Here is a 27,846-nt window from a genome sequence, read left to right on the forward strand (position 1 = left end):
TCTGTGATTTGTGCAGCTGAGTGGCAAATTAATGCCTATGCTTTTGAAATGACACATTCAAAAATATGTGTGCTCACATACTTTTGGTGTATAATGGACTATTTTTATTGAATCCAAAATGTATCTATGTAAATGTGACATGTAAAAGTATTCACGTATTGTTTTTAATTTCCCCAATCAACAACTTTAATTAGGACAGTTTGCATCAAGACAGTTAGAGGAAGTATTCAGACCCTTAAAGTAACCCATACCAAAACTTAAAAATGCTGCATTACAAAGTTTTTTTTTAAATAAAAGCACGTAAGCACAAAAAAGAGAACAAAATACTAAAACACAGGGGAAAAAAAATCATTGTTTAGGTTGGTTTGTGAAGCTTCATCCATTCATTCATTATTCTAGTTACTGCTCAGCTATTTAAACATCACATTCAGCTTAAAGTATATTAATTATACAGAAAATCACCCCTGAGATGATTACATTATCAGGGTTACTGCTGCATTAACCCGTATATAGCATGTATTTATAACTGGTCAAAGTGGAGCTAATTATAACGGTTTTATATTAAATTGTTGAACAGTTCATTCTGTAACAATGCTTCATGCTTCATGTGATCATTTTGTACATGCAATCTTAATTTGTAAGGTAAAAATCGACTATAGCAAATTAATTTAGTGGAATAAGAAGTACAGTGTTGCAACAATATTTACAACATATATAAAATACTCAAGTGAAGCACAAGTACCTCAAGTACAGTACTTTTAAATTCCACCAATAACTATTCATAGCATGTGTTTATTTATCTTGTATTTCTGTTCGCAAATAACGCTGTTTCCCTTTTCACATATAGCATTAAATAAATTAATTATTGTGTCAAAATGTTGAAAAATTGAACTATGTACCCGTTGATCCTTTATTTGACGTGGTTTCACACTCTAACAGTAGGTGGCGCTGTGCACGTTTACAGTCTAATTGCGATACGCCAAAAAACACAAAGAAGAAGAAGTTGGGGGCGAAGAAAGCGAAGAAGAAGAAGGCAAGAGTCGCTATTAACTAGCTTGGCAGGTTACGTCGAGGAAATTCTGAGGTAAACGTAGTTTTTAAATACTTTTATACGTCCCACAGCAAATCGCCGCCATGTCAGCAGTGTTTGAAGCTGTTATGAGAAATTCGGGCGTGAATACGTGGAGCCGTTTCATTTACTCTTTGCTCCGGTGATGTTAGCTTTCGCGACGAGGCGAGGATTAGCTTGAAGCGTTAGCCGTTCATGCTAAGCAGTCAGCTAGCTTTAACGGTAGTCCCTCGTTGCAACGTCGTTGATAACTAAAGCCTCCAGTGTCATTAAAGCCTAATTTATTAGCTCTTCCCGAAGACTTGTAGTTTAGAGGAATTCTTGTCATAGTTGGTGTTATTTTGTTAGATAACGGTTGAGATATTCAGCCCGATGCTATAAACAACCACCACCAGCTAGCAACACAAGGGTAATTTGTCCTGATGTTATGGTAACATCACTTAATTTCGGTGGGTCTTATTTAAAAAAGAAAGTATCGAGTTGAATTATGTTTGTTGTGCCATTTCAGGCAAAGAAGAAGGGAAATGCTTCTCATTTCAACCAGGGCAGAAGCTAAAAGTTTAAAATACTTCTCAGTTTTGTAGCAACACAAACTACAGCTAACAAAGTGACCACCACGTTGAATGTACACTTCTCTAAAAGTTTCAATTAGAACCGAACATCATAAGCTTCATGAGGGGAGGTTTAATTGCAGGGCTAATGCATTAGAGTGCATTAGTTTAGTACCTTTTATAAACTATCAACAGAGTGCATCAGTAGAAGTGCTGCTGGCGGTACATGGGCTAGCTCCAGTCCTCCACAGGAGGCTTTCACCCACATTCAGACCGGTCAAAGCTTCACCCTGGCTGCTGTGAAAACTTGATGGCTTTTAGCATTACACTTGATACGGTTTAGTATGTACAGCGATAAATACAGGTTTAAAAAGGTTATGAAAACGTTAATTATGCATTTAAAATGATGGAGGATATGAGGAGTGGAATATTTTCTCATAAAAAGGGGGAACAAACTCAGAAGACATCACTTGGGGATCAATGATATTGTAATGGCCATTTGCAGTAGATTGATTTTCATGCTGCAGCTTTTCTTATGTATTAACTTTCTTGTATATTAATTTTCAGATTTTTATTCAACGTTTTTTGCCTTAACTTATGCATAAGTTTGTGTATTACTCTCAATGCTAATAGCAGCCGTGGTACTAATGTTAATCTTCATTCTTGTTCATTTGATTATGATCCTTGTACCAGTGTTGCGGTGAGACTTTAAGGCATTTACCATCTCTTTCTTGTCATCCTCTCCCAGAGGTGTCTGTCTTCATCACACTGCTTCCCCTTGGCCCCCTTCACAAGCACTGCAGGACTGTTGGGGTTTTTAGCTCTCTTCCCTGACCTGCCAACATGCCAGCCGCACTTACAGATTCCAGTCAGATAATCTGTGAAGTCTGGGCGAGCAATGTGGAGGAGGAAATGAGGAAAATCCGACAGATTATTCAAAGCTACAATTACATTGCCATGGTAAGAGATGGGCAATTTTTTTTGTGGAGTTAGGCGATAATTCCTTTTTACACTACCAACACTTGACTGTATTTGTTGACAGGAGAGTTACTGTAAAGAACTACTTCAGAGTAGACTACACAGTCTTTTACACAACATTACCTGACGCAAAGCCACGGAGTTAGAAATCTTAAGACCTTCAGTGTTTTTAATGAGCTATATTTAGATAGTCGTTTTGTAAAACCTTTTATCACTTGCCACGTGTGATACATGACAGTGGGGATAGACACATTTAAAAATTGTTCTAGGAAACGTATCCTGTCGGTAGGATTAATTCAGGTAAAAGTCAAAAATGGATTTTTAAAGTACATTTTAAAATGCAGAAACACCTCAATTTTAATGACTGGTCCTTAATCAGCAGCTCATTTGTCTGTATTGTTCTGTTCACTTTCTATTACCTGTCCTGCAGTGGACAATATCGTCATTCTTCAGTAAAAATAAAACTTTTATTTGCATGGTGACAGAATCTGGATGAACTTTTTCTTTTTTTTAAAAGTAGTAGCTAATCCATAAAACAAACAAGACCACACATCAGGCAGATGGGAGCAAAACTGTTGAATGCAGTGCAGGAATATTGAAGTTTTGTTTCTCATCAGGACACAGAATTCCCCGGAGTGGTTGTTCGGCCAATCGGTGAGTTTCGCAGCACAGTGGACTACCAGTACCAGCTGCTGAGGTGTAACGTCGACCTCCTGAAGATCATCCAGCTCGGCCTCACGTTCATGAATGAGGATGGAGACTATCCTCCCGGCACGACGACGTGGCAGTTCAACTTCAAGTTCAACCTCACGTGAGTCCACTGACGGCCTGTTGTCCTCAAACATGGACTAAAATACAACAAGATTTTTTAACATTCTTCTCTTTTTTTTTTTCTTTTGCTCTTCACAGAGAAGACATGTACTCACAGGACTCCATAGACCTGCTGCAGAACTCCGGCCTCCAGTTTAAAAAGCACGAAGAAGAGGGAATCGACACGCTCTACTTCGCTGAGCTCCTCATGACGTCTGGTCTGGTGCTCTGTGAAAACGTCAAGTGGCTCTCCTTTCACAGGTCAGTTGTTTGATCTGATTCAGCCTTTGCATCATTTGTTCCAGTTCAGAGGACTTTGAATACTCCAGCTTCTCAATTGTTATACAAACATAGTGACTTTTCTTTTCCAGCATGGTCTTCCCTGTCTGCATTTCGAAATTATTGAGAATGAATATCAACACCTGCAACTATCATACAGCCACCGTTTTTAGAGTTTTATAAAAAAATATGTCTTCATTTAGATCATAGGCCATGGGAAATATGGAAACAATGCCCATATGGTCTCCCTTCTGAGGAGACTTTTTTTATTCTTTAATGTTAGTTAGAAATGACAGTTCTTGGAGGCAAAAAAACGTAATATATATGGGTAAAAATTGGGCTGTAGCTCAGACACCTGTCAGTCAAAGCAAGCATACCTCCAGACATAGCCCGCTTTAATCCTCAATATTATTTTGTTAGAAAAATAAAATTGGAATAAATCAACTGGAGACCATAACCCAACTGTGAAGGTTTATGTAGATAATTAACTAGTAGCTGCCAGTAACTGCACCCATGTGAGATACTCAACTTTGAGCCATGTTGACTGACTATTAGTTTGAACCAGGCAATATCAATGTAACCCAACCCCATCCTGAATCCTCCGGTTCTGTATTTCTCAGCGGCTACGACTTTGGCTACCTGGTGAAGCTCCTGACAGATGCACGGCTGCCTGAGGAGGAACACGACTTCTTCCAGATCCTCAACCTGTTCTTCCCTGCAATCTATGACGTCAAGTACTTGATGAAGAGCTGCAAGAACCTGAAGGTACTGTAGACGGGATACGGATGTAAAGGGGGCGGACGTGGTGGGACTGTGTCAAAGGCGTTGATTCAGATCAACAGTTTGTTTGTTTCATCCTCCACTTGTACATTGGAGATAAAAAAAATTATCATATCACGTCAAAACAAGTGTTGAGACGTCTGACCTCTGTGTGTTTGTGCAGGGGGGGCTACAGGAAGTAGCAGACCAGCTGGAGCTGAAGAGGATCGGGCGGCAGCATCAGGCTGGATCAGACTCGCTGCTCACCGGCATGGCTTTCTTCAGGATGAAAGAGGTAAAGCTCACACAAATATCCAGAGGGTTTTGTTGTTTTTGTTTCTCTTTAATTGTTGGAACTGTAGCAGATCTGCAGCATAACGTTTTATTACCAGAGAGAACATTTTTTTAATGCCTGACTACCAAAGGGCTGTTTACTGTAGACTGTGCTTAAGAATGTTTTTAATTTTAATGTGTGAGAACACACAATCACTTTGAAAAAACACTTCTTACTTACAAGTCTGGGAATTTGTTTTGGCGAAAATCTCCAAAACCCGAAAGCCATTGCCCTCAAAATCCCATGAAACAGGCACTTACACTTCTGGAAAACTGAACTTCAAACTGTGCAGCATGAAGTCAGACTAAAGATTCTGCTAAGTAAACACCAATCTTTGAGTAATCCTCTGTTTCCGTTCATCCCATCGAAATGTCTTTTTCTCCATAACCCACCGCTAGCCCACTAGCTCACAGAGGGGAAAGACACAGAAAGCTCACATTTTAAAATTAACTTTTCTTCAGTCCACTGTTGATGCACAGGATTCAGGAGTGCAGGAAAAATAAGGCCTATATTACACTTATTTAGCATCAATATCCTTACAGATGTCAGGTGTTATCTGTGCCCTGTGCACCACCAGGCCGTCCTACTGTGTGCACTAGAGCATGTCACGGAAAATATACAGCCTGAAAGAGTAGCAGGTGTGATTTAGCAACACAGAAGTCGTCTAACTGAAATCTCTCTTGGTTCCGATTTGTTCAGCTTTTCTTCGAAGACAACATCGATGATGCAAAGTATTGTGGGAGATTGTACGGCCTGGGCTCGGGCTCCACCCAGCCCCAGAACGGCATCTCCAGCTCGGGCCAGGAGGAGACGAACAACAAGCACTGACGGAGCGCTCAAATGTCCAAGTGGAATACGCACTTGTTTTAAAACCCAACCAGCAGATTTCCCCTCTGATCTCCCTCAACACTCGATCCCTGAACAAGACAAAACTAAACCCGTTTCTTTAAAAAAAAATTTCCTCCGTGTGACTGTAAAATGGACTCTCGGTGACAGTGGATCCTTCACTGGCTCACTCGTTTCTTTTTAGTCGCTTTTACTGAGTATATGGCCATATATTCAGACCACTTTTTTAAATCTGTTGGTTTTTTTTTTTTTACAGCATTATAGTGACACCCTTCTTTAACAGCATGGGACCAGCTCCTGTATCATACTGTGATTTAAGACCAAACTTTAACAAAAAAAAAAAAAAAAGTCCGAATCCTCAGTTCAGACTATCCTTCATCAGCGGGACTCATCTCTTGTTGCAGGGATTTCATTTTTTAAGTTAATGTTGGAAGGGCCTGTAAATTAAAATGTATAATTTTGATGAAAATAAAAATGTTTTAGCTCTTTTCCACTTTCAGAAACTTTTAACAGTGGGCGTCAAGGTGTGTAACTGCTTGGTTATGCATGTCTTTCAATGGGCAAACTACTGTCGTTCTGTACATTCACCCACCAAACCAAACTGTCCACCGTCAGGTTTACAGATGTTGTGGTTATTGTTGTTTTTACATTCTACATTGTTTTAAACAGTTGTATATTAAATTGTTTTGTATTTTGAATGTAACCGTTAAGTATTTGAGCTTTTTTACTAGTCTTACACTGACACACAGCTTCAACATGTAGGGTTAAAAGGGTTCATTTCAGGTCAAACTCATGTCTAACATCTGTGAAGCAGCAGATGAGAAAGTTGTCTACAATCTTATAAAGTTTCAGAAAAGTAGAGCTGCAACTGGAGTTGAAACAATAAGGGTATTAGTAGGAGTAACTAAAAAGGCCAAATAGCTTCTTAAATCTGAGAATTTTGTTTTAATTTCAATTTGAATATTTTTGCTTTGAAACAAAAGCTGTTAAATTGTGATGGGTATTTGTTACGTCAGAAAAGCGTCACATAATGCCCAGATTTTCAAGAGTCCGATGTCATAAAATAGTTTGGTGGTCAGACAAACCGAACATTCAAACTGAAATATTCTTTAATTGCAATGAGAAGCAGGAAGCAGAGAATACAGTTTGCCTTTAACAGTACTTTCAAACAAGTTCGTCCACAGATGACCCACCGAATACAGTGAGCAGTTTTCAGCAAAATGTCATTAGATTTGACGGATAACTGAAATGGAAGATTTTAACTTGTGACGACAGGATCTCTAAATGTCCAGTTGTCCTTTTTTTTTTTTTTTTTTTAACACCTGTCGCCCTACAGCCTGTCACCTGGATTTTCCTCTAAGTAAATCTCTTCTAGCTCTAGGCCACGCAGCTCCGCCAAATTAATTTGAGCTTCCTTCAGGCTTTTCTGAATGTACACTTAAAACAGATTCAGGACGTTTGCACATAATTTTGTAATTAAAGGCTTTTTTTATTCAACAAGTAACTGTACAGTGGAAGTGCTTCTTTCGGTTTACTAATGGAAGACTCAGGCGAGGAACTGCCGCGAGGCCTTCAGGACAGAGGGGTTTGTTCCGTATTTGTGGAGCAGATCTTTGGCCTCCTGTTGGAGAGACTCGGAGAGGGACAGTGAAGACTTGCTGAAGTGCAGGAGAACCAGGCAGCATTCAACAACGTCTGGGTGAGGATACATCTGAGAGGAAACACATGGGAAGGTGTGATTGTTTGGTAGCACTCGTGATGACCAGGAATGTTTTAGCAGCATGGGGAGAGCACTTCTACCAAAGCTTTACCACATGAAGCTGCCAGAAACTTTTAAACTTTACCAGTTTATCCCTTCCTGCTAATGTCACTTCACATGGGTCAAGAAAGAGAATGCAGGACACTGAAAAATACGAGGAGCTTATATTCAAAACGAAGTTGGTCAATATACAGTTGGATTTTTAATTCTTATCGAACCTCAGGATGCACAAATCTAATGTTTTCTTACCTGATTCCAGTACCTCAACCTCAGTGCTCTTTTATAATCAATCAACTTAATGAGATCCAACTGGTGCGGACATCAATTAGGTGGACTGCAGGTGGTGCAGGTCTAATTCAAACTACCCAGCTAGAGGTGAAGCTGCCTGTGAACTGAAACATGCAACCAAACGGACTCAAGTAGATCGTTTGGGTAATGAAATCTGTTGTGACTGTAGCTCGATGGACTTATTTGTGTTCTTGGCTGTAGCTTCACTTATTAACAGTGGAGTAGTATCACTAAGTCATTCTCTCCTGCTGGCCAGCAGATGTCAAAAATGCTTGATTGGACCCATAAACAGTGGACATTTTTGATAAAGTCTGTACAAATGTTATTCTCACTCCTCACAAACTGTGCCACTGTCCTCTTTAAAATCACACCTGACAAAGAGACCTGCATCTCCGGACAAGAATGCACCCGAAGAGGGAGAGAGGGGCAGCTTCCCATCTCATACTGTGTTGTGTGTTGTGTGTGTTGTGTGTGGACTGGATCACCTTGACTGTGTTAGGCAGGGCCGACAGCTGTTTCTGCTGCTCTGACATCTTGGACGACAAAGACATCAGAGTCTCCTGGTCCTCAGGCCTGATGGGGAGAAAACACAGTTGCTTCAATTAGAGGTATTAATACTTTACCTAATCTATACGATTAGGTTTTTTTTATGTGTGATCTATGATATGCAAAGTCACAATTGCAGCTGTCAGAACAGTCGAGTAAGAAGTACAACATTTCCCTCTGAAAGAGTGGAACAGGAGTATAAAGTAGCAGAAAATCACCTCATAATTCTACTTTACTAAGCACTTGAGTAAACGTACTTAATTACTTTCCACCAAGTCAGTTATAAAACATCTGTAACTGTTGGTATGATTTTAACAGTCATCTTATAAGCAGTGCTGCACACTTGGATTTGAAGAGAAACACTAAAATGTTGATATTTAGTGTCAAAGGTTTTCCTTAAATATAGTCCACTGCATGCGGTCCTGGAATATAATCTCTGAATGGTAACATTATAGCTTCAAAGCTAAACATCACAACAGGACAGAACAGGACAACAAATGAGCCCTCACCGTTTCCCATCACCGGCAGGGCCCTGGCTGTCCGATGGCTCTCTGGTGGTGGAGGTCTGTGACGGAGCGTCGGCCTCTCCGTCGTGCTGCCCTCCCTGGGCTCTGCTGTGCTGCAGCACCATGGCTGCCAGCCGCTCCTGAATCTCTCTAATTGACCTCTGCGTGGCCTGAGAGGCTGCGTGAGGCTCAGACAGAAGCAGAGACGCATTGAAGTCCAGTTTATCACACCCTCTGGTCGCTGGGCAGACGCTGTCCTCCGACTCTGGTGCACCTCCGTTCACCACTTTGTCCCTCATGCTCTCTCCAGGACTGGAGGAGGGTGCTGGGTGGAAAAACCTGTTCTGGATCTGGGTGGTTTTGCTCCACCAGCGTTGGTACAGCAGGTGGTAAAGGACAAAGGCCTGTAGACTGTTGGCAGCAGCTTTGGCTTCTTCTTCTGTGTGAACAAGTGTTTTGGGATGTTTCCTGGACCAAACACTGACGTCACCTGACGAAAGACAGAGAAAAAGAAATTATTATGGATGGTGAAGTAATCGCTTTGGTTACACCTCAGAACATTCGATGAATACATCATGGCTGCATTTAATTATTATTTCCATCATCAATTAATCTGGTGATGAGATGGTCTTTCACTATTTTTAAGACTAAACAATTATCAAATCAGCAGAACCTCATCTTCACCTTCAGATGTCTTGTCTGACAAAGAGTCCAAAACCCCAAAATACTCAGTTTAAAATGACGTAAAACAGAAACGAGCAACAAATCCTCACATTTAAGAAATTGGAATCAGAGGGTTTCACTTTTGCCTGATGAATGAAAATCAAACTTGCTTGATTTTTTAATCACTTCCTATTGATCCAAAGTGGTTCGGCAAATTCATTTCTTGTTTACCAATTGCCAAAATAGAACACTGTCAGCAATAGTACATAGTTTATATTCGTGCATGCTGCTTATTGTGCATGTGGGGTCACAAATGATATTCTGGGATCTAAGCAGCGATGTGCCCAGTCACCACAGGGCGTCACCAAATCTACCAAAACAGAAATCTTTCAGACTGCAGCTTAAAGCTCAATGACTTTAAATACAGTCTAATTTACACTAAACATTTTACACTTAAATGACACGCTGATATGTAAATGCACAAAATTGCATTTAGAAATGAAATAATTTAATTTAAAACGTTTATGTTGCACAAATTCAGAAATGATCGACTGATTTTTGACGTACCATCAGGGAACAGCAGCCTGCAGAGTTCTGCAGAGACACAGAAGTGTCCAGTGTCTCTGAACCAGGCCACCGCCTGCCACAACTCCCTTATCAACTGTCCGTCATCATCCAGTAACCAGCTCAGCACAGCCCGGGTCAGATGGAGGGATGAATACAGCTGAACCTGAGGATGAGTGAAACAAGTAACAACAGACGACAAGACAAAGTCAGACACAGGAAACGGCTGGAAGAGATCTATTCAGACTTATTTAATCTCTGCGATAACTTGTGGGACACTTCTTGTGAATATCAATACAAGTTTTGTATTTTCTCCCAGCGTACATCTGAAAACACACTGTATGAAACCAGAAAACGTCTGCAGGACTCTGCACCTGTCGGAGAGGAACGCTGGCCGTGGGTGTTGGACTTTCCACAGACTTCAGCTCCTGCAGAAGAGCCCCGGCGCTGTAGAGACCCTCTGACGTTTGAGACACACAGAACTGCTGCTCCCACGCGTCTCTCACTCGGTCTTGGATGCTGACGTGATGCTCGCCCGGTGATGCCCATGGGTGACTGGACACGCAGGACTGACATACAACTCGAGAGTCTGCCAGCATCACGGCAAGCAGCTCAGCTACACAGAGATGCAGCCTGTGGCCCTGCAGAACAAACAGATTTTTAAACTTAATTATTAAATGTATGTTTTTCTGTTTCACACTGGATCTGGATTTAACTTTTAAAGGCTTCAAATGAATATTCAGATGTATATTCTGATTGTGGAGAACCCAAAGCATTTTACAGCACAAATGTTTCTGTGTTCATGATGTTTGTGCCACTGACCAGCAGGCTGTCCTGTGAGCTCAGGACCTCCTGGGCTCCGACCCAGTCCTGAGCAGCAGCCAGGTCTTTAGCGCACCGCAACGCTAGCGACTGAGCCAGAGCGACCTCTCCCGAGAGTCTCGCCATAGTAGCCGCCGTCCTCAACGAGGACACGTCATTCTTTCTGGCGACGACTTTAGCGGCATCGAAACTGCTGCCAGCAGCCAGATAACTGGAGGATGAGGTAAAGCATGCAGGAAAGAGCGAGTTTAAATAACGTGTCTTAAAGAGAATCAAATGAAGATTAAATGCTAGTTTAACCGCGACAGGATGACAAAAGAGGTCTGAGAGATGCTTCCATGAATCCTTCTACTTCTCACCATTTAGCGGCTGCAGAGAAATGACCGTCCTTTTCCAGCACGGCAGCCCAGCTGGTGTACAGCTCCCTCAGGACGGGCTCGTCTGCTGGCAGCCTGGCTTTGACCAGAGCTATGGCCTCCCTGACATCAAACACACACACACACACACACACACCTGATCTGTGAAAAAAACATCACCTACAGACAGCACTGAAAACAGGAGGCCAAAACCAGCATGACACTTAAAAATTAAACCAATTGTTATTATTAATAATGTATTAAAAACTAAAAGAGTCAGAAGTGCACCTGTAGAGCTTGTGGGAGCGCAGCAGGTCGACGGCCTCGTACAGCTTGTTGACTGACAGCAGATGGGACGCTGCCTTCAGGTACTGCTCCTGCAGACACAGCTGCTTCACAAAGGCCTCCACGGTCCGGCTCCACGCCTCGAACCCGGCTGGAGGAGGACGCACGAGTGTTTGTGCACATATCATGATAACACTGCATTCATGCTAAAAGTTGATGATGCACAAGCCTCAGGAGGTTTCCAGGCTCTGCACTAATACTGATTTCTCACATTTTGTACGACTTTCATTTGCATTTGCCTGCTGATGTCAGAATGTAGAAGTGAATGCTGCTGATATCTTTGTCGAGCAGAGATCTGAGTCAGTGACTACAAGTTGCTCAGCTTCACTGACTGTTTTTAGTGAGCTGTAAATGGCTGTGTTGTGTGTTTTTTTTTTTTTTTTAAAACATTGATTTGACTTCATTCTGTCCTGTAAATAACATGAGAGACTTGACTTATCATCAACTTAGACAATAATTAAATGTATGACACACAACAGTAAAAACTACTGAGTTGTTTAGTCAACTTTTACTCACCAAAACAAAATGATTAGATGGATAAATAAGTCTTACAAGATATATTAATACCTACCTGAATTCTGTTTGTTAGATTTACACTCTCGTCCATCTTTGTGCTGCCATTTTCAGGTGCACATCAATGTCTATATATCATGCATCAGATGTTCGGGGCGTCAGCTAGAGATCGGAGTTAAAAATCAACATAGCACAAAGGTTTACCCATAGGAGCGATGGAGAGCAGGTGGTCATTCAGCTCTCCTTTCTCTGTGGCGAGCTGCAGCGCCCCCTCAACGTCTCCGCTCCACAGCCGCAGATACACGACCGAGTCGTAGTGACCCGCCTCCACGTGACCCTCCTCTGGGGAACAAGAGACACAGCAGAGCCAACGACGTCACTGACACGTGAAAATCTTTACTCCATTAAGACTGGTTCCAACAAGTGAAATAAAGATATTAGAATTTCTGAAATGAAAACTGATTTACTGTTGTGTTTTACACCAGGATCACATGACATGATCAGAGAGTGAATATACATTGCAATGACAGCCATTATTCCACACGGAGAAAAACCAACATACCTTCTGTCTCAAACATGCGGTACAGAGCCGGTCTGTCAGAGAAGAGGCCCAGATGGATGTGCTCTCCCTGGCCTGGGACACAGCCTGCAGGGGGCGCTGGAAACCACACACACACACACACAGGTCAGGATTTCACTTTGAAATAACTTACACTTGATGCAGACTCCTTTAGTTAAAACATGTATCCAGTTGGTGTTGGTCAGACTAGTCTCAGCCTGTTTTACCTCATCGTTATTTTCATTGCCCGAGCTGTCCCTAAAGTTCAAATTAAACTTTCATAATTGGAAGTAAAAGAATATGAAAATGTATAAACTGACTCCTCATACTATTCATTTGGTCCCCCCCCCCCCCGAGCTACTTGGAGGACACCCCAACTCACAGCTGTAATAAACTGCCCGTCTCTGTAGCATAATCACTCTCACCGTTGCTGTGTTTGACAGAGGCCAGGGTGATGCAGTCTTGCAGCAGCTCCTCTTTGGGCCGATGGTCCATGGAGGTGCTGAGGGGCAGCATGGAGCGAGGCTTCTTCTTCTTCAGAAGGTTCAAGTCTGCAGAAACACAAAAACAAACCCATACAGACAAAATACATACAAAAACATGCGTACACCTAATTTCAAAAACACATTCAGTTGAAGCACATACCTGGTTTGTCTTTGCTCTTCATGGCAGTAAAGGATTTCTTTTGCGTCTCATAGGGAGCTGAAACAAAATCGTTTTTGGGGCCTTTAAGTGTCAAGCCATTATTCAAATCTGTGAATCTGTTGTTTCCTACTCGGTTACCTGGTGGCGGTATGGGACTGCTTGTTGAGCTGACCTCATCTTCTTCCTCATCTTCACCCGTCACCTCCTGTCCTGTTACCGCCTTCTGTCCTCCTGTATCTGGCTCTCCGTTCACCTCTACTGGTGTGGATCCTCCAGCCCCCAACGTCTTCTTATTCTTCCTCTTCTGCTTGGAATTGGCCTTCATCTTCTCCTTCAGATCGACCATCTTTTTCCCTGAGAGCACAAGCGTGTGAACGTCAGTGTCTGCTGGTTACACCAAAAGGCAGAACTCTTCCCTATTCCGTTCTCAAGCTGTGAGGTTCTGTGCGTTTCAACAGCGCTGCAAAGATGCTTTTCACCTTTTGGCGGCTTCGTGAACGCTTGTTTGGAGACTCTCCACTCCTGCACGGTGAAGTCCTTCCCGCCGGTCCAGATCACATCCGGATCAACAGGCGACCAGTCCACGCACAGCAGATAACCGACGTGACCTCGGTAGTTAGAGACAGTCGCCTCTTGCTGCACGTCCCACACCTGAGCAGAACAAAACATCCAACAGCATAACGCCAAATGTTATCTACTTGCTTTCAGTGGGTAAATAAGATAGATCACAAAGAAAAGGAGGAATCAAATGTATAAAAAGAGAAAAAAAGACAAAAAGATTAAGTCTGCTTATTAGATGAGCAGTAAACCCAACTCCAAACTCCTCAAGAAGGATTCAAGTGGTTGCTCTACAGTTTTTTGGGCTGAGTCAGACAGACTCTGGTGCACCCGGTACTGACCTGGGCTGTGCCATCATATGAGGCAGTGACCAGCCGGGCGTCGTGGTGCGGACTCCAGGCCATGCCGGTGATTTTACCTGTGTGACCACACAGCCTGCGATAAGGCTCCGTCAACACCACAGGGTTTTCTGAAGGATCCTCTGTGCAGGGAGAACAGTGGTGTCAATAGCTTAGAACATTACATATATAATATGTGACAGTCATCCCAAAGCAACTGACATGTTGTACTGGTGAAGTAGGATTCCCTTAATCTGCTACTTTAGTCTGATTTCTTACATTTATTACTGTGACTCCCACTTGAAGAAGAGTTCACACCCTTACTCTGTGATCTAAAGTCAAACAGAATGTTTCTAGTTCCCTCAGAAAGAATCTCCACTATGCATTATTTTGAGATACGAAAAGAGTAAGAATTGATTTACGCTTCTCAAAAAGACTAGAATAGTGAGGTTCTCTCTAAATGAACAATCTCTCATGTCATTTTCAGGTAAGGCCAGCTAGCAGCTAACTTAATACCCAGGGTTTTGTACATTTTAGCCCTAAATTAGGACTGTCATGTGGCGCCTAATCCCAGACCTGTAGTGCTCCTAACAAGACCCATAAATGTGTGCTTTTAGGTGCCTGGATAAAGATGGTTCAATTAGAAATTGCTGGCTTGGATTTTGATTGGTGAAGCTTGTAGGAGGGAAGGCACTCTCTGGGAATAAGTAATGTATAGGAAGCCAACTTGATTTGTTATGGCTAAAGTTTCATTCTATTTGACTTGGGCTGCTAATGGAGGTATTGAATTGAGCCGTTTTACGCAAAAAAAAAAAATTGTAATCATTCCTCTGAATTTGACATTTTTGCTGGCATTCTCTCAGTGGATAGTACACCGTGTATGAGGTCTCCTCCCACCTATGATGGAGCGGAGATCGTGTATGTAGACGGTGGCATTGCTGGAGCCTGAGGCCAGGAGGCAGTGCAGCTCTGGCGGAGAGCTGTGGTCATGGTGCCACCGTAGCGTGTTGATGATCTTGTGGTGCTGCTGAATGCTGCACAGCAGCTTCAGACTGGGAGCCTGATACACGTCAATACACCTGCAGCAGTGAGCACACAGTCAGACACATGAAAAGACAAGAAAAAAAAAAAAACTCAAGGACTTTAATTAGGAGTTTCTACAAGACGGCGAGAAAACTAAGAAGGCACGACAGGATATAATGAAAGTGATGATTTGTAAATATCTGCTTCTTGAAGAAACTTATATCTGCTAATGTGGAAGCTGTGGATAAATAAGACTGTTTTGGTTTAATACTTACAGAAAGCTATTTTGATTGCACTCTATTCCTCCATTTTTAAATCACTCATTTCTATCACAGATGTGTGCTGTGTCACTCACTAAGAACGCAGATATTCTTTAAAACATTAGCTTATTTTTCTGCCACTTGGAGGCAGCAAAAATAATTATAAATTATATAAAAAGAATATTTAGTGATCCAAATCCAGCCGATAGCGATGTTAGCATTCAATTGGAGTTGTGTTTCAGGCGGCCTGATGAATGACCAATCAATGTTCACCCAGTTTGCTTCTCCACTTTAACAAAATCACTGATCTACTAATAAACCCATAAAGAAGAGTTAAAGTTAGAAAAGAACGATTAATGGGGTTGTATCTAGGTATTCACTTTGTCACTGTGTTTTAGTTTTCACTATGACTGGTTTAGGATGTGTGGTGTGACCCAAACATAAACTCAGAGAGTGACCTGGTACGACAGTTTACACACGAACAAATCCATTATTCTGTAGCCTAAAGACTGCATACTGTCGGTGGACAGTTGGTCCCTCACAGGACTCCACAGGCTCATGGTCTATTGTGAGACAGGTCAGGCATGGCCGCTCACTCACCCGTCCTCGTTGCCGATGGCAACCACTTTCCCATCTGGCTTCCAGCTGAGGTCGGTGTGTGGAGACAGCTTGTGCTGTTGGGAAGCAGAGCTCACCTTCATGACCTATTCAAATCACCTCCATTTACATTCAGCAGCAAACATGAGAGAGCCAGGAGCGCTGGCCATGATATCTGATGATGAAAGCTCCGACGCCGTCTCTAAATTTCTCATGTGAATTTCCCCAGGGGATTGTCCTTTGTGTGCTCATACCATCTAGCTTTTGCTTTCCAATGTCACGCAGAGGCATCAGTACAAGTCTCAAAAGAGCTTAGAGGACTAGTGTGTAGGATTCTGTGGTATGTAGCAGTGAGGTTTGCAGACTGAAAACAACTGAACAACCCTTGGCTCACCACTACTTTCCTAAACATGCTGAAGAAGCTACAGTGGCTGAAGAGGATTCATGCTTGCTTGCTTTTTCTTATTCCAAATAATACGTATAATCCCATCATCATCATCATCATCATCATCATCATCATCATCATCATCACCACATGAACCTCCCCTCCCACCTTGATATTGTTGGTGTCTCTGATCAGCTTGTCGATGTCCGACGCCTCTCCACTCAGCTTAGAAGGATCGTGCTGCAGGATGATGCCTTCACCCGCGCAGCTGTACAAGCTGTGGGACAGCTTTCCTCCTGCGGCACCTGAACGTCACACACACAAAACAAACACAAAACTATAAATGGTTTCACTGAAGGCAGATAAATAATAGGGTTTTAAAAACGTTTTGGTTCAGCAGTTGATGAGACCCAACATTTCTCTAATAATATAAGTTCAAAGCACACTGGGCATCCAGCAGAAAGCTGTTACGTGTGACAAAACAGGAGTCAAAGCGTAACTATAATGGATCGGGTGTCTCAGTGATGTTAAATAATACCTAATCTCCTCCCACCTACATAGACACTCTTAATTACTCAAATAAATTCAACTGTTGTTTTTCTTAAAGGGACTGCAGTTATCACCTGTATTGATCCATTGCAGGTCATTTTGTGGAATGAGCGGATGGTCTGAACTGCACACTCAACATTTGGCCTACTGAGATATCCAGAGATGGAGGAAACAGCTGGTCCTAACTTCTACTGTAAGTCGTCCTGGCCATCTGAACCAATGGGTTCAGTAACATGGACTCTAGAAACATGGACTGAGCAGAACGTGTCATGGCTGCACGTAAAGAAATTAGCAGCTCCTTTTGTTCGTTTAGGAGCTATCAGCAGATTGTTGGCATGGCAACAATTACGTTTATGGCTTTCAAGCCTTGTGACAGATACGCTAATCAAAATGTCATCTGCCGACAGCTGGTTAAATTAACTTTCTACGTCTTGATTTCCCCGTGAGCGGCTCAAGTGGGGGGAGGAGAGCAGTAAGTGTTTTCTCGGCTCATTCAATTATAGAGTCGATTATAAAAGGGCGTGCAGAGATGTTTGGGGCTTTTTTGCTGACTTGCCGTTTTTTGGCGTCCCACCGCCGGTGTTTTTGCTGGGTCAGAGTGTTCAGAGCAAACAGCAGCTGCTGCTATGAGTTCATTAGGAACTTACCAAATGACATTGGGGGGACTGGGGGTCCCCAGGCCAATGTGTACACGGTTTTCCGGTGATAGGAGCTCGATATCTGAGGAGGCCTGGGGGGAGATGAGGCAGAACAAACGCCCAGTCAGGAATAAATGACGTAGACATCTGCAGGAAAATGGGACTCAGAGGCCTCGGGGGATTATGAGAAGGATCCACAAGGCCCCCAGTAAAAAAACAAGCAAAGGTTTAACTTCTCTGAAAAGTCTTAAAACTCAAAGTCGAATTGGAATCACAACACTCATCAGATTAAAGTGAAGGTGCATGTTCAACGTAACTTCAAATAATGAGTCTTACTTGTTTGAGAAGACATCGTAGATACCAACTTTCCCATCATCTGTTCCAAAAGACAAGGATCCTTCTTTTTTGGGGTGCCACGCCAGCTGCAGTGAAGGAAATAGTTTCTCAATGCCCCTAATCTTATCTCGAGTGCTGCCTTGTGTCAATCTAAGACTTTGTGAAATGACTAATGGCTGTTGATAATGGGGAACGCCTCATGCAAAACAAACAATTTAAGTCTAACATGATCGTAATAATCCTCTCCACAAACAACAGCACCGCCTGCTCTGAGCGACCAAGTGAAGCAGATGTGTCGGCTTGATATTGGCTTTCCATTTGATGTCTGATATCATTTAGCCGCTGTCATCAGCCTCAGACAAGATGGGGACTGAAGATTCTAGTGAAAAATTAAAGACGGCTTAAGATGATAAATTACAGCCTGAATCACGGCAAGTTTACAAATGTTGCTTTTGAATTTTATGCTGATGAGTGTGTGCGCGCTCTTATCAGCAGCTCAGTGGAGGGTTTTATTAGAAAGCAGAAAGACATTTAGATGTCAGCTTTCTTTCTTTCTTTTTCTCTTAATATATTTCAGAAAGCCACCAGACCCTTACAAACCAGACTATTCTGTTCCTCTCATCACTTCTGCTTGTATTACGGGTCATACATCACATATCAAAACAGTGAGTTATTACTGTAAATCTCTTTTCTGATTTCTGTTTTATAAACTACGAATAAAAAGATAATTACAAAACAGTTAGGCAAAAATCAGTGGTAAAAGAAAAGTTAATATTTTTTGATGACATTGACGATCAAATCAAACCACAACATCTTACCGCTGTGACTTTGGACTTGATGCCCTGCCAGAAGGACCTGGTGTCGTACTGGTTCTGGCTGGTCAGCGTGTTCCACACTCGGATCATGTTGTCACCGACGCCCAGTGCCAGACACCCTGCGCCTACAGGGGAGAAGGTCAGGGCATAGACGAACCCGCCCAGGGTGGGCAGAGTCCAGCAGCAGTCCAGAGAGGACAGGTCCCAGCATTTAATCTGAAAAATAAAAAGTCAAGTCAGGGCTCTTTCCAGACACACCGCTCCTCCAATAAGTCAGCTTCTGAAAGCATTCCCTGAAACAAGAGTCAAGAGTCCTTTTGGAAGCATTAATAGTGAGGTAAACTTCATATTATCTACTTATTAATGGTGCATTTTGGAGAAGTCTAGATATCGCAAGTATGTTTAGTTCTGCAAAGTTTACAACAGAAAAAGCATCAGCAGGGTGAAGTTCACCCTTTGCCAGTTGATTTCAACTCTATGAGTTATGAAAGAGAGAAAATCCTGAAATAGACATTCTGTCTTCCAAAGAGGTAAAAAATATCCTGTTACACAAAGGTTTGGATTTGGAAAATAGCAGCTCAAGCAGAGCTGAAAGTGCCGAGCGCTGAATGTCAAGCTGAGTTTACTCAAGAGAAGGAAAAGCTACCAAAACGCTGTCCGGTAAACAAACCGCTGGTGAGTCCAAGTCAGCGTGATGGTAAATAAAAGCACCAAACACGACCAGTTAACTTCCATTATGTGTCAGAGCAGAGGACGGTGACCCACCTCCCTGTCCATGGAGGTGCTGATGAGCAGCTCCCTGTTGTCCTGCAGGCGGACTGAACTCGTGTTGAAGATGATCCTGCTGTGGTTCTGACCCTCTGAAGATGTCCCAAACAGAGTCCACCTCTGCTTCCCTGTCCTGGTCAAGTCCCACATCACCAACTCACCGCTGGGGATACACACACAAGCCAAGGATGCTCAGACAGCAACTACTTCAAGCATTTTGAGGATAAAGAGTGTGTCTGTACAGTACGTGTGTTTTGGTGAGTGAGTTTCTGTTCTCCTTGGATTATAATACATGTGATAGGTAATTATTTGTGTAACATCCTCAACAAAACAACACCTAAAATAAAATTCTAAATAATTTGCTGTCATTTTAGCTAGTATATCCTGATCCCAGTAGACTGTCCAGCTAAAATAAAGGTTAAATTAACACACAATGAAAGGGGTATAAAATCTGAACTTTGAGGTGAGGTTGCTGATTTTATTGTCCAAACTACGATATGAGTTGTTAGCCCCTAGTTGCTCAATAGGCAGAAAAAACATTAATTATTCTAATTGTATGTGTAAATCCAACACTGCTGAAATACACTTATGACTGACTACTGAGCTCTGCTTCTGTTTCATCGTCCTCTGATGTTCTGACGCGTGTGCACCTGAAGCAACTGGACACAAGTTGCGTTGGCCGCCCCTTTGGCCAGTGGACGTGGAGCCAGAGTCTCTCTTTGACCCCGGGGTCGACCGCAGAGCCTCTTTTCTTCACATACGGCAACTTCAGAGTCATCACACCTACAGGGGGCAGGAGGATTACACAAGGTTATCAAGTTCCAGTTTTTCTTTGAAGGACATCAGCAGTGTGATTTCACTACTTGGTGAATATGAGCTTCTAGTTTCATCATTTTAAAATTATTTTATTTTAATAAGATTTCAAACCTTTCTCACGCAATTTTGAATTGAAAACACAATCTAAATTTAGCTTATTTCAAATGTTACAAATGAAATTCAAACTTGAACCTGAAATACATTCAGAATTTCTATATTTTTAATTTTTGTTCTTATTTCTCCTTTTTTCCTAGACACACTGAATTAATACACAGTCATGTACATAGACTGAGTCAATACGATTTGAGGCTTCTTATTGACCAAGCTTGTTCATTGAAAAGACGTCTGTAGGAAACAAAATTCTGGCATTTGCAGCGTCAGTGGAATCCCCCTTAAGACACCAATGGTGGTCAATCCTGGGCTGAATCTCTTACTTTTTCCCTTCGCCGTGCTCCAGATCCTCACTGTCTGGTCTTTGCTCCCAGACGCAAGATAGCAGCCCCCCTCATCTCCTGCAGAAACTCCACTGAATGCTACAGAATGAGAAAAAATATCTATTTTCCACCACCACATTAAATTCTATAACATTTTTCCCATCAAAATGTACACACAATGAAAAGGAACCAACTTTACCTTCACCATCCTCAGGTCTGCTGAGGGCGTCCTCGTTGGCCACCGACGACCATGCCAGCGAGTGGATCTCATCGTCGTGTCCACGGAGACGGTGCATCACCTCGCCTTTCTTACTCACATCAATCAGCACAATCATCCCATCTTTGTACCTTAGACAGAACAATGACAACAATTATAATAGCCGATATTCTACTTTGGTATTGCAGCTAAGCGATTCTAGGATTTATTCTTATTTTAAGTGCAGCAAATTACAATAAAAGTAGAGATATGAAAATCAGCACAGATACAAGCACTAGCTTGGCTTCACGTTGTTTTAACTGATGATTCTGGAGCAAAAAAAAACCAAACAAATATAAATACACAATTCCAGGCGGCTTATGCCAAATTTAAAAACTTGTAAAATCCAAATCTAGTATTGATAAAATATAAAATTGATCTGTGGTCTTCTTACCCCACAGCCACGGAGCTCCAGGTGTGCGGGGAACAGGAGAGGCAGAAGATGGTCCTGGGTTCGGGGAAGAAGCTGGCGGTGTCTCCCGTGTGGTGCCAGTGACAGACCACAATGCCCTTCTCATCCCCCGACACCACCAGGTTTTTATCCACTGGAGACCAGTGCAGCGCTGCAATGGAGTTCTGTGTGTGTGTGTGCGTGGATGGGAAAAACAACAGTACGGTCAGAATGCTGTTTCCACTGCTTTTCTGCCTTCACAAGAAGTCAGTTGAAGGAAATATGCTTTTTTCAATTTTTGGCACAGAAATGATAACAAAGCGCTTTTAAATTTCATATCAAACCTCAATAAGATTACCCCTTGAAGGTATAATCTGAAGCAAATAATGGAAAACAAATAAGCAATCTCTTCCCTAACCTTGACAACTGTTTTAGAAATGCCCTGGAGAGTCACTGAATTGCTGCAGAGGAGTGTGCCGTTTGTCCCCCCCGCAGAGTGAAAACTGTCCTCCAAATCCTGTCGAGCTCAAACTTTCCTTCTCCAGACCAGGTCAGCAGCCAACTATCGCCATGGCAGCACAGAAATGTGAAACCTAAATGTGTGACCGTGTAGCTGCCTGGCTCATCTATCTGAACCCTCACTTCTAAAAAGTGCTTCAGAGTTAAAAAGCCTCCTGGTCACCTCTGCTGCTGGTGCAGAGCCGCCTGCAGCCTGCAGGGGGAGCCAGCATGTTGCGAGCACGCACCGTTTCTGCTGCAATGACACAAAGGAGCAGGAACGTAGACACTCACCTGATGAGCTGCATGCTCCTTAATTAAAACCTTGTTGTCTGAGTCCCAGTAGCGAACACTCCCATCAGTGGAGGAGCTGACGCAGATGTGACTCTGTCCTGCATGCTGACAGAATGAAAAGCCTGACACCAAATCTTTATGGCCGACAAGCTCCCCTTAAAACAACACAGAGATGGTTAGACTTCAGCATCTTATCACAAAGCAAAGAAAGAAACAGGCCACAAAATACTAAAGCAGAGAAACAAGTTGCTGATGTCTCTGCTTGACAGAATTATAGGAAATTTGGGATGATTAGTCAAATGATGGAAAATTAACCAGCAACAATTTGACCACTCGATTAATTGTTACAGTTGCTTTTCAGGCAAAAATACCAAACATTCTCTGGCTGCAGCTTGTTTCATGTGAAGAATTTATGTTTTTCTTCATCATATGATAACAGATCACAAAATTCACATTTCTCAGATCAGGAAAAAAAAACAAATTCCTCTGCTCCTCTGTCAGCCATGATTAGCCATCACTGTGTTTTTTTGTTCGTCTTTGCTTTTTGCAACATGAGCATCCCGCATTGAGTCATTGGGAATGAATGCACCCCATTCATGAGTGCACAACTAATAATAATTCAATTAATAATCTGCGCTTCAGAGTAAAAACACAGCACATATCCATCTTGTCTGTATCTACATCGAGACTTAAGGTTGATAATGTTTCTCAGTCTGACAAAATAACCCTGATGGTGTCATGGTGATGTCATCAGGGCTCGACTCCGGGTGTGAGGATGCTACTGAGTTGTATTATGGGTAATGTAGGATCCACAGTTTCTGAAGGCTCATTTGGATTTCTACTGCACTGATTTAAATCATTCTCTTTTACACTCACAAGTCTCCAATCTTGTGCCAAGTGCCAAAATTACTGCAGTACTCCTTTAAATCGCTTCACCATTTAGTCTGAATATTGATTTAAAACATAGATAATGCACATCACAATTTCTCAGCGGCCAAGGGGACATTTGTTTTGTCAACCTGAACCTAGAGACATTTAGTTCAAAACTGAGAAGGAGCTAGCAAATGTTTTGATTGACAGATAAATCAATTAAAACAGGTTATATCAGTAGGATAATACATTCATCTTTAATCTCGTGAGGGTTACTCTGTTCCATTATCAGTTCAAAAAGGTTGTAACATGAGTAGATCTTTCATCTAAGATATATTTGGCTTTTCTGTATTTGACTAACAGATGAATCAGCTAATAATAAGACATTTCATGCTCTCAATCCAGCCAGGTGACCTTTTATCTGATGTCATCAGCACACCTGGGAGGATCTCATCACCTTGATTTGGACGAAAGCACGAGTTTTAGCCCGGATGAGGCTCGTGGACGGGCACCAGAGTGACCCCCGTGTGTGTGTGTGATTGTCCAGTGGTGATACCAGACTCAGAAACTCACCTACAACCCTGCAGCTGGATGCAGACACGTCAATCAAATAGATGATGTTTTTGGCTCCGACGCCCAATAAACCGCTGCTGTTTACGTCACTGCAGCGCGAGCAGTACCAGTTAGGAGAGGCGGTGAGCGACCTCTCGTGCATGACGCCTCTGGCACTTTAAAGTTAACTAATGTATATAATAAAGTCTGATAAAGAAACACCAAACTTCTCACATGTTACCTGCACCGTCGCAGCGACTACACTGACAGCCGTACGGCCAGCGTGGTGTCGTAAATCCAACCGGTGCCGAGTACGGAATCCCAATTGGGTCAAACCATGACGAGTTTGGTGTCACAGTCGACAATCGCAGCGTTTCAACGTTTCAACGTTTGTTAAATTACTGTTAAGTAATCTTATCATAAAACCAAAATTAATGTGACAAAAAACATTAAAATATTAATGTAACATGCGCACTGAAGATGACGAGCAGCAAACACCAAACGCATTTGTCTGTTACCGCTGTAAACATTACTACCGTAAAGCGACCACTGTGACGTCGTAAAAATTCAACATGGCGGCTGCAATGACAGGACGTGGTAAGAGAAAAGCAGCCAAATTATCCACAAATTATAAGACACTAATCGTGTCTACTGTAACTGTCTTAACAGATTTATATTTATCTTCAGGTGTGGCTTTTATTAGGAATATACCTGGGCTGTTACACTCAAGGTAAGTACGTCGATATCAGTAAAGCATTACAGCTAACGTCACCGCTGCTGTCTCCTGTAGAAGGACAAATGTCTGCACTAGTTCAGCTAATCGGTCACAACACTGTGCAAACCACTAAACGTAACACCACCGTGGCAACATGCAGAACTGCAGTGTGACTTCACTGTAAAATGACGGTGTAATGGTTGGTTATTCATGTAATGCTAACTTCTCAGAGATGCATTTATCAGTCATGTACACAGACTTCTGTAATATCAGAAATATTGAAACACAGACACAGCTGGGCCATTAGGTTGTTGTCATGGTAACTTGTTATCATGGTAACGCATGAACATCAATGTCTCCCCTCTTTCCTAAATGTCTGTCCAGGTTACAGGTCCTGGGTGGTGGTCCTCAGCAGCTCTCATGTCTCCACACCAGCACTTCACTAGAATCAAAGAACTGGGAGAAGAAAAACCTGAAAGTTTATCCACCTCAGCTGCCAGATGATCCCCGCAGACCCGCAGTGAGTCCTTCTGCCTGTTTTCCCCACCAAGCGATGAATTTCCATATCCCTACAACAGTGCAGATGTTTGATCTTGTCTCTTCATACAGCCTGAACACATTTCTTCTCTTTAGGTGGTCCACCACAGTAGGAGGCAGATTAAGTACAGCAAAGACAAGATGTGGTACCTGGCTAAAATGGTGAGACACTGCAAGGATTCTCCTCATCAGTATCATATCCTCAATCCTCAAGCAGCCGAATCTCATCTAGCAGTAAATAATTCTGTCTATTTGAAACTGATGCTCTTTTTTGTGTGGTGATGGATCTATCAGGGGTGTTACTCTGCTTTCTGCTGTTTTCTTGGTGCACTCAGTCGGCTCATGTGAAGTTCAAATCACTTTGCGTGAGGTAGAATGCACCACTGTTAGTTTTGGTGTGCTGGCTTGGTGATTCTCAGACAAAACCTGCCCAAAAAATACCCTGCATTGACCTGAAAAGGTGTTGATTTTCCGTGTTAAGTTGGAAAGTCAGGCTATGGGCCAATGATTAGGGTTTGTTTTTGAAGATCTGGATTCAGCAAGTCATTTAATTTTTCTAATTATTGAAATAACAAGAATGCACTCTTCCCTAATGGCTGCACAGACCTTTGAGTGCTTATTAGTTTTAATCATTTGTATCTGTTGCGTTCAGTTTTTTTCCTGTTGTTCAGTTCACAGACCCTCTGTGGTCAGGGTCGACTTCAGTATAGAGCTGCATTTAAAAAGCAGCCTCCCCAGGCAATGCAACACTGCCACTGCCACTGCAACAGCTGTGGAAGACACGTTAACCTTATTGTTTCATCACACTGTTTGTTCTCCCTTCACAGATCCAAGGGATGAGCATTGACGAGGCCGTTGCACAGCTGGAGTTCAACGACAAGAAAGGGGCGAAGATCATGAAAGAGGTTCAAAGCTGCATGTTGACCCTTCTTAACTGTTGTTACAGTCAAATGTCATTATGATTGAAGTGTTTCCATTTTATTCAGTGACTTGTTTATTAATGCATTATTTTTACCCCACCAATAACCACCTATGCACTAGAAGTGTGTGTATGGATGTTACAGCTCTTTGTTTGCTTGTTCAGGTCCTTCTGGAAGCTCAGGAGATGGCAGTCAAAAATCACAATGTAGAGTACAAATCCAACCTGTATGTAGGTAAGTGTCTGCAGCACTGACGGGTTTCACTCTAGAGACAACTGCACATAATTAACACAACGGAACCTCCTGCAGCTGCACGGCTAAATATCAAAAATAACAAGTTGTTTCTGCTCTATAAATGTTGGTTTTGTGGTTTTTGATCAGCATTGTAGCTGAGGTGAGTTGTTGTTAACGGCCTCTGATCAATGTATTGTTCAATGAAGTCACATGTTGTGACATATTGGAATAATGGAAGCAGTTTTTTTTTATTGAGTTGTCTTTGCGACATCCTGTTACCTAACAGGAGAAAATAGACAGAAAGACAAGACTGTTGGAGGTAGTAACTGTCTGATATTTTAAATGAGTGTGCTTTAATGTCAAAGCTGTATAATTTAAGGATGCAGTATTTATATAAATGTGTAGGCTTGAATGGTTTTCAGTTCAGACAAGCAAATGAAAAACTTTTCCTTCCCAACCCTACTCAAAAATCTCCCATTAGTCAACACATGCTGTCAGCAATTGTTCTTTAAGCAAGACCATAAATTTCAGTTTGGGGGAAAATGACCTTCAATGGGAGGAGAAGCAGGTAATGATTTTTTTTTCTGTTTAAAAGCAGTAGATTTATTTTAAGTTCAGATGCTGTTTAGAGTGAGTAATCTGTGTGAGGTATTAGAGATAAGCCTTAACTCAGCACAGTCTTTGTTATTTTGACCAGTTTCCGTTCAAAGGCACCTCTACAAATTAAATGAGCTATTCTGTACCTTATCTCTCCCTCTCTCTCTCTGTTTATCATCCCCCTCTTTAATCACACCCTGTCCTCTCCCTCTCTCCTCCAGCTGAGTCCTACTCCGGCAAAGGGAAGTACCTGAAGAGGATCCGTTACCACGGCCGCGGGATGTTTGGCATCATGGACAAAGTTTATTGTAACTACTTTGTCAAGCTGGTGGAGGGCTCGCCACCCAAAGCGGAAGAGGAGACGAGCTTTGACAAGGCCAAGGAGTACGTCCAGAACCTGAAGAACAGAACCATCATTCACAGTCTGTAGACCGTCTGCTAATATTTCACATGTACCTTCTACTGTATGTATGTGACATTTGTAAATAAATGTGTGAATTGGTAATGAGACCTCGCAACGTAACTCATTTTTGGTATTTTCTTTGTCTGACATAGTTTGAAATGGTATTGACTGCAAGCAGTGATGCAGTTTTAAGTAAAAGCACGACTACTTCAGATATTATAAATCCCACCAACGTTCGAGAAAGGGAACTTAATTGTGTCATTTTCTGCAATAGATGATCGTGTCTTATCTTAAAGACATTGACACAAGATACAAGGCTTCATTCTACATCTATCCTATAGTTAAATAAATAATTATTTGATAGTTGTTAATAGCTCCTGGCAACTAACAAATAAAGTTAATAATTTGACATACTTAATAAATTGGAAATTGGATGAAACAGAAACAAACAGAAAACCTGGCTCGAGAAGGGAGGTAAGTCTGCTGCTGGTAGAGGAGGTCCAGTGAATCAGAGAGAATGGATGATAAGAGGAATATAATATCACATTGAATGCAGACAATCAATACCAGCTTTATTCTTTTTGTTTGCACCGCTGCCAATGTGTGTTTGGAGATTAAAGTTTACAGGAGGGCAGCAGCTGCAAACAGTATTGTGTTGTTATCCCAAAATATGTCTCAGGATGTGAGCTCCCCTCTGCCTCTGTACTGCAGCATATCCAGGGCCCCGACAGGCCACTCATAGCAAATTTATGACAACTTTAGGCGAATTGTGATTTTGGGCCATATAAATACATTTTACCGCCCTGGAGCACTCTCAAAAGTTTGCTAGGTGGAGAAAAAATGAAAAATTATAGCGTTTATCTGTCACTT

The 27,846-nt window shown here is 42.2% G+C and overlaps 3 protein-coding genes across 3 annotated transcripts; 2 read left to right on the top strand and 1 right to left on the bottom strand.

Annotated features, from left to right (window-relative positions):
• The first annotated feature begins 1,008 nt into the window (after positions 1 to 1,008).
• cnot8 (CCR4-NOT transcription complex, subunit 8) lies at positions 1,009 to 6,391 on the top strand. Its single transcript, XM_070843476.1, has 7 exons — positions 1,009 to 1,084; positions 2,369 to 2,580; positions 3,216 to 3,409; positions 3,508 to 3,669; positions 4,308 to 4,452; positions 4,631 to 4,741; positions 5,480 to 6,391. Exons 2-7 carry the CDS (start codon positions 2,464 to 2,466, stop codon positions 5,606 to 5,608), a joined length of 858 nt encoding a protein of 285 aa, XP_070699577.1. The 5' UTR covers positions 1,009 to 1,084; positions 2,369 to 2,463; the 3' UTR covers positions 5,609 to 6,391.
• Positions 6,392 to 6,780: 389 nt separating this feature from the next.
• On the bottom strand, positions 6,781 to 23,806 carry gemin5 (gem (nuclear organelle) associated protein 5). Its single transcript, XM_070843846.1, has 28 exons — positions 23,592 to 23,806; positions 22,149 to 22,303; positions 21,360 to 21,541; positions 20,909 to 21,057; positions 20,710 to 20,808; positions 20,110 to 20,242; positions 19,457 to 19,622; positions 18,695 to 18,907; positions 17,877 to 17,962; positions 17,550 to 17,632; positions 16,522 to 16,658; positions 15,972 to 16,045; positions 14,986 to 15,167; positions 14,092 to 14,231; positions 13,672 to 13,843; positions 13,331 to 13,546; positions 13,193 to 13,249; positions 12,973 to 13,098; positions 12,551 to 12,646; positions 12,193 to 12,330; positions 11,419 to 11,566; positions 11,134 to 11,253; positions 10,775 to 10,985; positions 10,327 to 10,593; positions 9,956 to 10,118; positions 8,729 to 9,215; positions 8,159 to 8,246; positions 6,781 to 7,337 (listed from the first exon to the last, which is right to left on the bottom strand). Exons 1-28 carry the CDS (start codon positions 23,731 to 23,733, stop codon positions 7,173 to 7,175), a joined length of 4,395 nt encoding a protein of 1,464 aa, XP_070699947.1. The 5' UTR covers positions 23,734 to 23,806; the 3' UTR covers positions 6,781 to 7,172.
• A 313-nt stretch (positions 23,807 to 24,119) lies between these two features.
• mrpl22 (mitochondrial ribosomal protein L22) lies at positions 24,120 to 27,081 on the top strand. Its single transcript, XM_070843867.1, has 7 exons — positions 24,120 to 24,167; positions 24,258 to 24,300; positions 24,670 to 24,805; positions 24,919 to 24,984; positions 25,650 to 25,727; positions 25,907 to 25,976; positions 26,795 to 27,081. The coding sequence occupies exons 1-7, from the start codon at positions 24,143 to 24,145 to the stop codon at positions 27,001 to 27,003; spliced, it is 627 nt and encodes a 208-aa protein (XP_070699968.1). The 5' UTR covers positions 24,120 to 24,142; the 3' UTR covers positions 27,004 to 27,081.
• The last annotated feature ends 765 nt before the right edge of the window (positions 27,082 to 27,846 follow it).

Source organism: Pempheris klunzingeri, chromosome 14, assembly GCF_042242105.1.
Source record: "Pempheris klunzingeri isolate RE-2024b chromosome 14, fPemKlu1.hap1, whole genome shotgun sequence".
NCBI classification, from domain to species: Eukaryota; Metazoa; Chordata; class Actinopteri; order Acropomatiformes; family Pempheridae; genus Pempheris; species Pempheris klunzingeri.

Bases quoted from the DNA above. Each gene is read 5' to 3' on its own strand.
- cnot8 (XM_070843476.1), top strand. From the start codon at position 2,464: ATGCCAGCCGCACTTACAGATTCCAGTCAGATAATCTGTGAAGTCTGG. The intron at 3,670-4,307 runs GTCAGTTGTTTG...TGTATTTCTCAG, and splicing joins AAGTGGCTCTCCTTTCACAG to CGGCTACGACTTTGGCTACC. The intron at 4,453-4,630 runs GTACTGTAGACG...GTGTTTGTGCAG, and splicing joins AGAGCTGCAAGAACCTGAAG to GGGGGGCTACAGGAAGTAGC.
- gemin5 (XM_070843846.1), bottom strand. From the start codon at position 23,733: ATGCACGAGAGGTCGCTCACCGCCTCTCCTAACTGGTACTGCTCGCGC. The intron at 9,216-9,955 runs GTACGTCAAAAA...GTCTTTCGTCAG, and splicing joins CAGGCTGCTGTTCCCTGATG to GTGACGTCAGTGTTTGGTCC. The intron at 7,338-8,158 runs GTGATCCAGTCC...GTTTCCTCTCAG, and splicing joins CCCTGCCTAACACAGTCAAG to ATGTATCCTCACCCAGACGT.
- mrpl22 (XM_070843867.1), top strand. From the start codon at position 24,143: ATGGCGGCTGCAATGACAGGACGTG. The intron at 24,301-24,669 runs GTAAGTACGTCG...ATGTCTGTCCAG, and splicing joins CCTGGGCTGTTACACTCAAG to GTTACAGGTCCTGGGTGGTG. The intron at 24,985-25,649 runs GTGAGACACTGC...CTCCCTTCACAG, and splicing joins TGTGGTACCTGGCTAAAATG to ATCCAAGGGATGAGCATTGA.